Genomic DNA, 12,983 nt, shown 5'->3' on the forward strand with positions numbered 1-12,983 from the left:
TTAAACCGTGCATGGGTAAAAAGTGCCATCTGCTCTGAGGTGTGTTCACGGTCAGACCGATGGGCTGAGCTGCACGTGACAGACAGACAGACGACAGCATGCAGTGTCTGTGGAGCAAATTATTATCCACAATGTGGGAACAGTTATTCCTCAGGATTAATCTGTATTTTTGAACAAATACAATCGTAACACACTCAGTCAATCCAACAAAGTCAAACTTCAACCTGAATGTTTAACAAACTTCATGTGAGTTTTGTCTTTCTTATATAAATTTATTAAGCAACTAAATTACAAAAATTATTTCCCCCAACTCACTTGTTTATTCTTAGTTTTAAGAGCAATTATAACAAATAAGTAACACAATTAATCATTTTTTATATTCAGTGTCCAATATACCAGGGGCGGTAACTGGCCCCAGGTAAAATCTGATTGGCCCCTGTCCTGTCAGTAGTTTTAATATTCATTAACTCACATCAACAATAATTGACAATTTGTTAAGAATTATTTATTTTGTTGGCTTTTTTGAAGTACACATTGTGCTTGGACTTTAACAGTAAACAAGGAATGACTTAAATGTGCACCTGACTGAATCAAGAATTGGGCACGAATGTTGGGCGTATCATTGGCCCCTCTTTGTAAAGTGTGGCCTCTTTGTGGCCCCTGATTTAAAAACTCCTAAGTCCACCCTTATTTTGAGTAAGTGCTATTTGGTTTCCTTTCATGGAGTCTGCCAGTTTCTTGGTGTGTTCATCATTTTCTCTGTAGCAGCAACCACAGTCTGGTCATAGATCTGTATTGTCTTACCTTTCTGGGAATCTCACATTAAGTCAGGTGAGGAAAGGGTCCAGCTTTTTATTCTTTCCTTTTTAGACCTTTGCTGGATTCCAAAGCAGTGCAGAAGTTGGATGCATGTGTCGTGTCCTGCATTAGATCATGACCTCCATGAATTGATTTAGTCCTGTACTACTCTTTAAAGAAAGTGGAGCAGATTTTTAGTCCATCTTCAACTCCAAAGGGTCCAACTAGGGAAACTGTACCAGTTTCTCTCCTCCACCTTGCTGACGCCTCAAAGTGTTGCCCTGTGTCCATTAGTGATTCAGCCACAGGCCAATACATCTGGCTCTTCAAGAGTGACTCTCATTTCATCTGTGCCTGGAACCTTTACACAAGCTGTCTTCCGATGTTTTTTGGCCAAGTGTTGACATTTTCAATTTGTTAAAAGCCTTCTTTACCTCGGCTTCTCTGAGCAGTTGGAACCTTGTACTTCTGGACCCTCCAGCGAAGTTACACTTTTGAAATATGATGCCACTGGATGATGTGCTGTTGGAAGCTTAACTTTTTTGTTTTATTCTTATTTGCAAAAAGAGTGTTGCATCTGTCTGAAAGGCACTTTTGACTCTTCAGTGTCGTTTAAATCTCTTTCGCTGGCTCATTATACCTTAAGTAATGATGCTCCCTGATGATTGTTTAAACCTTAATATGAGGTGTTAATTACTTTAGGCAGAACCCTCCGTCATACACATCAAAAGAAAATGACTGAATCCTATGAGAATTCAAGTTCATATGGTTTGGAGCTGGAAAATGTGCTTAGAAATAATTATTAAGTCAGAAAACTACACTGTTATTGTGCCTGCAGTGTTGTGGTGATCCTTATAAAAAAAAAAGAAGAAATGTAAATAAAATGTAAAAACAATAGAATAAATAAAATAACAATAATATATTAAATAAAATTATTTAATGTGATTTAACGTTGTTAAAAACAAAACAGAATAAGGTAAAAAGGATGAATCTTTTCGTTGTCACTGCACACGACACCGTTGTTTTCTTCACTAATGACACGTGAACGCTGCCCTCATTAGCTACAATACATTTTACTGTCTGTCATTAAGTCAATAGCTTATGCAGCTAAGCCCATAATCTATAGGATATCAGATATGAATAGCTGACCATCATTTATCATCATTAAATTAATGAACGAGCAGACGTTACTCAAACTAATCATTTGAGAGGATAAATTACTTTTATTGAAAATTACCTGGGGCAGCTTACGTAATATCAAATTAAATATTGACAAAGAAAAAACAATATGTAGTATAATTTTATGTAACTGTTTTATTCTGATGTCAAATTTTTAATTACATGTTTTGTGCTGAGGATATAAACTGGCCTTAAATGCAGACTTGCAAGAAGGCAGGTGTTTGCATGTATTTATAATAAACAAACTGTTTTAAAGACCGACAGACAGATGTAAACTGAAAATAGTTTAAGTAGTGAAGACACGGGGACAGAACAGAAACATGAGGAAACTTAGGGGATCTAAACAGCAGCTTGAGGGGACATGAAGGGAGCTGAACACACAAACTGACAAAGAGAAGCGGAAGCACCGAGACACAGGAGGGAGACGGGGAAAACAAGATGTGAAACAACCAACACGATAACACCCCAAAGAGTTTAAGTTTGACCTTAGAGAGGCAGGTCACGGTATGTTTTTATTTTTGTTTGTTTTTAAGAGCCATAAATCTTCCAATTCTCAATGTAGAGGCTATTATATATGAATGTGTTGAGTGACCCATCCTCATAAAACATTTTTGGTTCCAATAGAGAAAAAATATATATATTTGCTCTGTGCAATCGGGAGTTACAAACCCTCAGACACAGTTAGTGGTGCAGCAGTTATAATTATAAAACTGCTGTGATACTGTGATGATTATCAGCTGTAGCATTAAAATATCGTATTAGTCAAAATGTTTTTAAGAACACTGTAATTATCGTGATTATGTTTTATTTATTTAATCTTTATTTAATCTGGGAGTCTCATTGAGATGTTTCTTTTTTAAGAGAGACCCAAGAATAGGAGACATTCACAAACCGCACATAAATTCAACACAACAAGTAAATGGAAGCAACACAACAAGGACTTAATTAAAACAATTGCAAGAATCATGTAAACCCTTAGATAACGGAGATTTAGAATCACCAAGGGCGATGTAAGACTGCAGTGCTCGTGTAGTGCAGTGCCTGTTCTAAACCTGCCTGTTCGGAATGGGCTGTTCTCTTGGCCTGTGTTAATGCTCCAGAGCTCCTTTAGAATTGTTCCTTGTCATTAGTGAGTCCTCCTCAAACAGTTCTACAATATACTGTCACTTTTTACTGTTTGTGTGCTTGACGTTCATCCTACCTGGTTTGTCTGCAATGAAGATTTTATAGTCAAGGTTTTTCAGACCCAAGTTCACCTCTTTTCAAAATAAAAACGTGTAAGTCAAGTTGATACAAAGCATACCAGCAACAAAATGAACACTGTGCTTTTACTTTTCTATACACATGCTAATTGTGAAGCCGATTAGATGTACAGTTCTCGAGATATGCGTTCCACAGTAAGACAGACAGACGTTAGTGGAATTAGTAGGTAGATTTATTCAAATTTTTTAGACTTTGTCAGATTAACACAACAAACCCAAGTTTAACCATCCATTTGAACCTTTTATGGTTCATTTTACTCTTCTTGTGTAGATTTAAAATGACAATTCAAAAGGATTCTCTGAAGCAGGAGGGTCTGTTTCACCCGGCAGCAAACACTTGTACTGTGCTCCACACCTTTGATCCTCATTTGCTTCCTGCACTTGTCTTTGGTGAAGAGCAATCGTTGGTGTGCCTTGAGTGCTAACCATGTAGCTTAAGATGGGACTTGAATATTCATTGGCTGATAATGACACTCTTCCAAATCCTCCCTGTGAACCCAGCTCTGGATATGTGTTCTTTGATATGGTGCCAGGCAGAGGATGAAACACTCTCTTAATTGCTCGGAGATCGTTTCTGTCGGGGAGGCTGCCGGCCTCGCCTCAGTCCTGCCTCCAAGTTATCACTTTTTAAAACACACCGTCGCAGAGCTTTTTGAGAGCTTGAGTGTGTGTGTTTCTCTTTTTTACTTTGTTGCCGCTGCTTTAAAGCAGTGATCTCCTGAAATGCACCCTGTAATATAAAACAATAGTGATGTGTGTTGCACTTAAAAATGTCCTGATGACAGAATGTGCCTCGGTTAAAATTTGTGATGCTGAAAGTGCTATGAGCTGAGAGTGGATAAATAATTGAAAGTATAGAATAAGGGAACATCGAGGCATGATGGGAAACAGCCTACTGACCTGAATTCTCTGTTCGGTACTTTGTGCAACATCCTTGCAGATAATCTAATAATGCAGGCCTCACTTTCTGCTCAGGTCTCCCAGTGATCAATGGCCGACGGAAAAAAACATCACGCAAAGCACAAGTTCCTCTTGGACAGCGTATCTCATCATCACTTGTGTTATCGCCGCCGTCTGACAGCTTTCAATTGATCATAAAATCCTGGGATGTTTTTTGAATTGTGCGTTTGTTCTTCTTGCTGGCTCGGAGTAGATTGGCTGCGGAGGCAAACCGACACACTGAGGAGTAGTGCTGTGACACTGCCAGTGATGTGCTTGCTTTTCATGACAGAAATAATCAAGGGGAGCACAGGGACCTGACACACACAAACACTGTTCTTCGTCTTTATGTTTGTCACCAACACAAAGTAAAAAGTCTCAATGGCTTATTCTGTATATATATATACAATATAATGCACACACACACACACACACAGACACACGTACAGACAGAAAAATAATCATTTTAATCCCTCGTCACCAGACCATCGTGGACAAGCTGCACAGGGGAGATCCAAATCCCAGATCACGACCTTCCCTGATGCTCGTCCAGCTCCCCCACGGCTGCGCCTGAGTGGGTGTTTGTGAGAGCGCGCACACGATTGTAATCAAGTGGATACTCCTGCTGATACCGAGACCGTTTCGGAGATGGTTTTTTTCCCCTGCATCACCTCAAATCGAGCGTCCACTCCCTGGTCCTCCTGATGACTCTTGATTTGTCACCCCATTCCTGCTCCTTGTGCACGACACACACACACACACACACACACACACACACACACACACACACACACACACACACACACTGTTACAGCCCACACTCTCACACACATGCACGTACACTCCACGCACGCACACACACACACACACAGGATTAACTTTCTCCTGATAAACCAGTTTTAGCCAGCACACAGTGAGATTAAACACAGGATTTCAAATTAGAGGAAGCATTTATATATTTATATAGACTTACACAAAGAGTCTGACTCCGGCTGTGAGTTAAAATGAAGCTTTGGAGCAGTGATTGTCAGATAATAATTATTATATATTACATATCCACAGGGGCTCAGAGATTTGACCAGAGACATTTTTTTTTCCATCTACATATGCTCTGATATTTCCATGAGAATATTTCACACAACACCAACTCAGTCCAATTTGTAGAGCTATTTTAAACTTTGAGTGTCCCTTGGGACCAGCCTCACTGAGCCTCACCCCTACAGGCACATTAGCTGGCTGTACTCTGATGTGTCTCAGGCATGTTGAGCCTCGCCCATGTCTATCGGGACTATCTCACCTGGAGTCAAACAAATATACCTTTTTGACAAAGCACGTGGCGTCTATACGAAGTAACCGTTTTCTGTGTGCAGGGTTTTCTAACTGGACACTTATATTAAGTAAACATGCATCAACATTGGGATTATGGCACTCAAGGCTACTGGCCTCTAGAGTGGAAGCTCAGAGCTCACATCCACTATGTTTACATGGAAAGCAAATATTCGAACTATTGACCTTATTTTCTCACTAAACGTTAGACATTATTCCGATTATGATGTTTGACCAATAGAATATTGTTACAGAGAATAGTCTGATTATGTACAATGTGAACATTACATCCTATTTTATACTCAAACCAAGGGCATGCGTTATCGCAAAACTGCTGGGAAAACTCCAAAAAGACATTATGTGTAATTAAGATGTATATATTTCTACATAATGTGACTAATACCACTATTATTACAACTGTCACTGCTGCTCTCTTCATCTCTTTAATCTTTTATACACCCCTTCTGTACTTTCTCCTCTCCTCATGTGAGGCACTTTCTTTTCTCATGAATGTTGTAAATATTGTTATTGTGTTGATGTTCTCTGTTACACATCTAAAGCACTTCTGTCTGACCTGGGAGACGGATCCCTCACGTGCAGCTCTCGCTGAGGTTTTTGTCTCTTTATGTCCCCTCGGTTAAAAGGGTCTTTTGTCCCTTGGGTTAAGGACAGAGGACGTTGCACCTTGTAAAAGCCGTACGAGGAAAGTTGTGTTATTTGAATATGGACTTTTCCGAAATAATTGATTCATTGATAAGGTCAGAATACTCCACGTCTTAAAATGATTATTGCTTATTTTAAGTATGACCTTATTCGGGGTAAGTTAATCAGAAAATGCTAGTTACAGGACAGTGTCTTATTCAGACTATCTCATTGGGTTAATATCAGAATATAGTTTTTCATGTAAATATGTCTACTGATTAACAGTCCTGTCATAATGCATGTTGTTGCTGTGTTTGCTGCAGAGTGAAACAGACCCTCCTGCTCACTGGAACATAAAATATCAGATTTCTAAAATGTCATTGCAGATGTAATTGCCTCAATTTACAAAACAACAGCTTAACGACCTGCAGCTCAGTATTGATTTGAAATATGGGATTTAATGAAACTGATTGAAATATAGAGGGATGAAGAGGAGGTGCATGCTGTGCACTTGTGTACACAGCAGAAATAATTAAAGCGCTGGGAAATCAAGCTCCGGCATTAGCCTGAAGACAAATTAACTTTCTGCCATGGACAATTAGATTTAAAGTTAACTTGTGTCATATTTTGTGCTGAGTAGTCATACTTTTCTTAAACATTTTTTAAAGAATTTGTCTCTTGAGAGTGAAATGTAGCTTCAAGCAGTATCGCTGTCTCAATTATTCATTATTTAGCTTTTAGCTAGAGCTCACAACTGTCATTATTTGATTTCTGTGGGGCTGCATGAAAAGAAAATACACAGCATGATTATTGGCTCCCCTGGGCCCACGAGTTCACATCTTTAACTGGCTCCATTCTCACCCAACAGAAGTGGGAAATCCCTCGGCGATCAATGACACGAGAATGAGTTATTGCGCAGCTCGCGGCATTTGGCCCTCAGGTTGCAGAGTGAATTATCAATGCATCCGAACGTTTCAGGAAGGTCACTGGGAGAATCCCTTACTGGAGGTTAAAGTAAGTCACATTCTCATTTGAAAAGAGAGCGAGAGAGAAAGAGAGAAAGAGTGAGACAGAGAGAGACTCCTTTTCATGAATAAATTTGTCAGGAGCTGTGGCTCAGAGAGCGCTGCCTGCCGTGAAGGTCATGCAAACTGTCCTGCTTCCATTGCTGGACATTCATTATAGTTATTAACCACTGACTTTCTCTTTACAATTCCTCACTGTAGTATTGTTTTAAAGCGTTATGCATCAATCTTGTCCGCCTGCTCATTTGCTCTTTTATAGCTGAACTGACCTTATAAATAACCTCTAGTGGTATTAATAAGGGCGGCACGGTGATGCAGCGGTTTACCTCACAGCAAGATACTTCCTGGTTTGATCCCCTTTTCAGCTCGGGCCTTTCTGAGGAATTTGCATTTTCTTCCCGTGGCTGCGTGGGTGTCTCCTGGTGCTCCGGCTTCGGTTAAGTTCACCGTCCAATCCAAATTACCTGTAGGTGCGAGTGGTTGTCTCTATAAGTTGGCCTGGAGATAAGCTGATGGGGTGGACATTGTTGTCCGTGGCGTACCCCAGCTTTCGCCCAGTGTTTGCTTGGATAGGCAAAAAAAAAGGAGTGTTATAGCTAATGGATGGATAGATGGTGTTTATAAAATAATCGCATGTTAATGAAAAAGCTACTGTATGTAATGTAATGTTTTAACATATCTTTGCTGCATTGGTTGCAGGATTTACAGACGCACAGCATGTATCTAGTTTCGTTTTGTGGATTCACATTATGCTGCTTGTCTTTACTGAGCTGTGTCATTTAATGGAGGAGTGCTGATGGTTTTAATGCACTCCTCTGTGAAGGACAATATCATCACCACTGTAGCCTGTAAAAGGATGAAGCAGCTGATGAATGGTGTCACCCCCCCCCCCCCCCCACACACACACACACACACACACACACACACACACACACACACACACACACACACACACACACCCTTTCTGTCCCCACTCACTCCCTTGATGTCAGTTTCTGCACTTGATGTGTTGAATACTGTAAATAGATTTTTATCCTCATTAATTCATATCTTTTGTTGGATGTTGTTTCTTTATACAGAGCCATCCATTTGTTTGTTGTTTTAGTTTGCAAGAAAAGATATCATGTACAAATGATAAGATTCAAATTTGCCAACAGCCTCAAAATTGCAAAACTAAAATTGAATAATTGTATCATTGCATCAAATCAAATAGACCCTAACATGAAAATCAATGTAAAGAAAATGATTAATAACTCCTCCTCGTGCACTATGTCTTCGGCATTTTTTACGTCTGTAGGATAATATGTTTGTTAAGGAAATTAGTACGTAGGTATATTTGCTGTGTTGTGGCTGTTTTGTTATTTTGAGAGCTTCATCAGCGCTTAAGCCAGTCAGCTATTACTGCAAGAGTCTCTTACAAAAATGTATTGTAAAATACATTTGTATTTATTACCTCCACCAAGGAAGTTATGTCTTTTTGGTTGTTGGTTTGTTTGTTTGATTGTAAGCAAGGATACACAAAAACTACCGGACAGATTTCCAGGAAATTTGAGGATTTAGAATGGATCAAGGAAGAACTCACACAATTAGTTGTGGATCCAGATCAGGGGCTGGCTCCAGGAAAAACATTTTTTCACATTCTTTAACTTTGCGAGATGTGGCGGGTGTTTTTTATTTATATATTTTTATTCTTTACATTTTCACCAGTTTCCTAGACAATAATTCATTGATCGTGATGAAAAAATATCCTATATGTTTAGGGGATTGAGTGTGTGAAATTTGGTTTAGCTTGATTGAATTGAAGGGGACCGATGGGCCCTGGTGTTACTGAGTGCCCATCGGTGTTAGCATTGTACATATAAACCTTCTTATAAATGAACACGTATGGAAAAAAGAAAAGGTATTTACTCCCCATTGTCCCTCTCGTCCTCAGGCATGCACACCAGCATCAGCGAGATCCTGAAGGAGAAGAGCCTGAAGCCGTCTCGCCGCAGCCTGCCCTGCCTGGCCCAGAGTCAGACTCATCCAATCAACCTCAACCACTTCCTGTCTGTGCCTCTGAGCCCGGAGCCCAAACCAGAAGTCGAAGCTCTGAGTCAGAGCATCAGCACTTCCTGCAGCATCCTCCCCCCACAGACAGGTCAGTCCCCCGAGTGGAGCTAACAGACGTCTTCTGAAACCCATTAATGGATGTGGTGCTTCAGTCCTGAGAGAGCCTCAACAGTGATGTATGTTTTTTTTTTTTTAAGTATCGTTTCATTGCAGGTATATCTGCAGGGAACGGTACAAAGACAACGAAAAATGTAACCCGGAGATAAATTAATTATCAGAGGAGGATCATTTTTGGTCTAATGCCAGTGAGCAGGATTTCAACCACATATACTGTTAACGTTGTTTACCTCGATAGATAGACTTTGGGTTTGTCCCTATAGGGAAATCGGTTTGCAGAAATAATCACAGAGCACTTTCCACACACCAACATAACAAAAACCATCAACAGACATAACCAACATGATTATACCTTAAGTAACTCTAGATTAAAAGAGGTATACATTTGATCCATACCAGCCGAACATCTGTGCATGTTTAAAAACTCCAGCACATGTGGAACAAAAGGACATTTATCATATGTTTTTTTGTAATCGAGGGAGGCAATAATGACGTCCAGATGAGCAGTTTAAATGAGGGAGTCTTTTCCTGGGCTGCAGCAGCATTACCAAACCAGCAGAAGTTACAGAACGTCAAAACACTTTCGATAAAAAGCACAATAAAGATGTGAGGTGCTTTGGAACGCACAAGGAAAGATATCTCAATCCATTACATCAGCTGACAGCAGCAGATCTCCACGCCAGGCCACACCAGAACGATCCCCTCCCATGCTTTCAATTGGCAGAGCTCATACTGTGCACTCTTTTCAAGCTGCTTGAATCTTCCTGCCTCCACTGCAAAGCCACTTCGCAACCCCCCGTCCACCCCATCACCTCTTTTTCATACTGAACACAGACATAGCTGACCGAATACTGACTGAATCAATGTGTTCTCATTGATGTATTCATCAGCAGTATTCATGCGATCAACTTGAAACTCTTTCTCGTGTTCAAGTTATTGTTTCACTCTCTTTACAATGAACCGCATCATGCCTGTGATGCAAACTTTTAACGTTATTTTCTATAACTATATACGTTTTTTTCTACAGCTGTGTTTTGTATGTTGTGCTCAACTGCAACAGTGTTGGTTGCTCCACTGATTTCTGCAACGTTGGTGACATTTCAGCCTCGTGCACAAAATTGATTGCCCAGATTGCGTCCGCGCAGCAGGAGATTTACCAAACAGTGAAACAGTCTGGTGCACTTCCAGCGGGAGTGAGATAGTGTGGGAAAATGCTGTTGCAAGGAAAACAACACATCACTGTATGGACTGGTAAAATGAAAATGTCAGTTGAAGAGGAAAATCATTTTGTATTCTTCATTCAGAGGACAACGATCGTGAGGGGGTTTATTTGTGTCACGGCACAAGCAGTAGCGCGTGCAGCACTTTTCAGCATGATGCTGTTTTCCTGACCTCTAAATGCTCTGTGCTCGACCCTGTTGGTATTTCGGTGATGAGTGCAGCGGGTAAAAGCTGGAGGTGAGATGGGAGGTTCACGCAGATGAGGTGGCACAAGGTGAGATGTTGCTATTTTGGTGAGAACCGACTTTTTTTGTTGTGCCGAGAATCGACCTGTGAGTAACAGGTCTGTTTTCTCTTGGCCCGAGGAGGGAGAGAGAATACAGTATAACCAGCAGAGGTTGAGAGGCAAGGCCGCGATCCCTCACCAGCTTCCTGTGAACACTGACAGATGTTTTTTAACTGGGATCAAGCTGGATGTGACACAAGTTGATGTTTTAATGTTATTGCACTAATTTATTTTATTATTTTATTGAAGCTTACAACTGAGTCAGTTCCACAAAAGAACATACTGAAGGTTTGGCATCAAGGCTCAGTCTCCATCTCGTCCCCAGGTATGATTACATTAGTGTAAAGGGGACTGATGAGCAAACATGTTCAAGCCCCCTGGTGGAGCCTTCAGCTGGATGCTGAGGCGGTGGATTCTCCTTTTTTTTTGGTCTTTTTTTTCTTTCCATCCTGTCATTTATTATTTTTTTATTATTATTTAGTGTGGTCATTTCTTTATAGTTCATGTTAATGTCTGTGGAAATACAGCATGATCCAGATCAGACTTTTCTTTGAGTCATTTTTCAGCACAGTTAACACTTTTATCTCCAAATCCGTATAGTGTTTGTGTAAGAAATTCATTATTATCCTTGATAGACTCAGCTGTTTTCCTTTATTTTGTCCCATTGATCTGTTAAACTGCATCAATGTGTTGATCCCAAGCTGACGAACACGTTTCAAATAACTTCAAAACACTTTTATTCAGCTCAGATCTCATTTCAATCCTGGCAGTCAGACTAGGGGAAATATTGACTTGAGCAACAACAAAAGAATGAATGCAGGTAGGGTTCTGTAGGATTCCTCCCCCATTGTGTCATTGATCGTGCTGTGTCTGTGTGCAGCAGAGGATGGCAAGGATCGTTATACAGAGGAGTCGGAGGTGACTGCGTGTGAAACGAGAGTGGACGAGTCATTTCTACTACAAAAGCCTTCCATTCGTGCTAAGTTAGAGGCCCGCACGGATTCACTTAAGGTACCACACTCCCATTGATCCACAGTTAATACAATGAATCCTCATAGTGTGGGACTGTTTTTATTTTATTGTAACCCCCCCGAGAATCTTCAAGCATCAGCATTTTTGTGTTTTTGACAAATTTGCATCTTATATTCAGAGGTAAATCACTGTTGCCACAGGGAAAGAAACCTGCTCATTCCTCTGGACTCTTTTTCCGAGATGGGAAAAAACGTATCGACTACATCCTGGTTTACAAGAAGTCCAGTCCACAGGTGGAGAAAAGGTGCACGTTCGAGAAGAACTTACGTGCTGAGGGCCTGATGTTGGAGAAAGAGGTACGAATATGTGTTTGATTTTTTTCTTTCTCTCATTTATTTTGCTTTACGTACCTGTTTGTATATTGTTTTTGTGCTTTCCATGTGTCATGTGTCTTTGCTTGTGTCTGTGCATGTACTCCTGTGTCTTTACACAAACGTCTATTTGTATGAATTTTACCACCAAGGACTGCAGATGACAACAAGCCTGTTTGGCTAAATCTGGCATGGATTTTTAGCAACGTGTGTGACTAAAAATACCCCATCTCTCAACTTATCTCTGATATCTCTGTATTTCTCTTTAACTTTAAAGCCGTCGCTGACAAACAACGACATCATGTTTGTGAAGGTCCACGCTCCTTGGGACACACTTTGCAAATATGCAGAGCAGATGAACATCAGAATGCCTTTCAGGTAACTAGAGAAAAACAGATTGAACCGAGGAAAGTGAAGGCCACTTTATTTCAGTGTCTCTCTAACTCGTCTTTTCTTTTGTTTTAAGGAAAAAATGTTACTTCACAGACTGGAAGAGCAAAGCATTGGGCAGGTGAGTAGATTTAAGATTTAAGGCTATATGATTATTTTACTCTGTTACTGTCTGGAGGCAGAAAGATGCTTCAGAGTTTCTGACCACATTCACTCTGTCAGCTGACATGTGAGCTGTGGACGCTGTTTTAAGAATGAAGCTCTGAGTCACTTCATTGAATAAGAAAGACAGAGAAAGTGTCAAACCATCATTGTCCATGGTTACCCACCTACTTACTATTAATGAGTCGAGAATGAATCAAGTCTGCAGCCTGTGTTTAATAAACAGTATTTACAAAGTCTG

The 12,983-nt window shown here is 40.3% G+C and overlaps 1 protein-coding gene across 4 annotated transcripts in view; it reads left to right on the forward strand.

Annotated features, from left to right (window-relative positions):
• Positions 1-12,983, forward strand: part of ano3 (anoctamin 3) — a 36,060-nt gene that overhangs the window by 4,259 nt on the left and 18,818 nt on the right. For 2 of the 4 annotated variants that reach the window (XM_034587010.1, XM_034587008.1), the window contains exons 2-6: positions 9,105-9,311; positions 11,731-11,858; positions 12,020-12,175; positions 12,468-12,568; positions 12,657-12,701. In XM_034587010.1, coding sequence (XP_034442901.1) covers positions 9,105-9,311; positions 11,731-11,858; positions 12,020-12,175; positions 12,468-12,568; positions 12,657-12,701 — 637 coding nt within the window. Of the gene's footprint in view, positions 1-9,104; positions 9,312-11,727; positions 11,859-12,019; positions 12,176-12,467; positions 12,569-12,656; positions 12,702-12,983 lie in introns of all 4 variants that reach the window. The other 2 variants (XM_034587009.1, XM_034587007.1) reach the window with 1 other exon arrangement.

The sequence above is a fragment of the Hippoglossus hippoglossus genome, chromosome 6 (assembly GCF_009819705.1).
Source record: "Hippoglossus hippoglossus isolate fHipHip1 chromosome 6, fHipHip1.pri, whole genome shotgun sequence".
Taxonomy (NCBI): domain Eukaryota; kingdom Metazoa; phylum Chordata; class Actinopteri; order Pleuronectiformes; family Pleuronectidae; genus Hippoglossus; species Hippoglossus hippoglossus.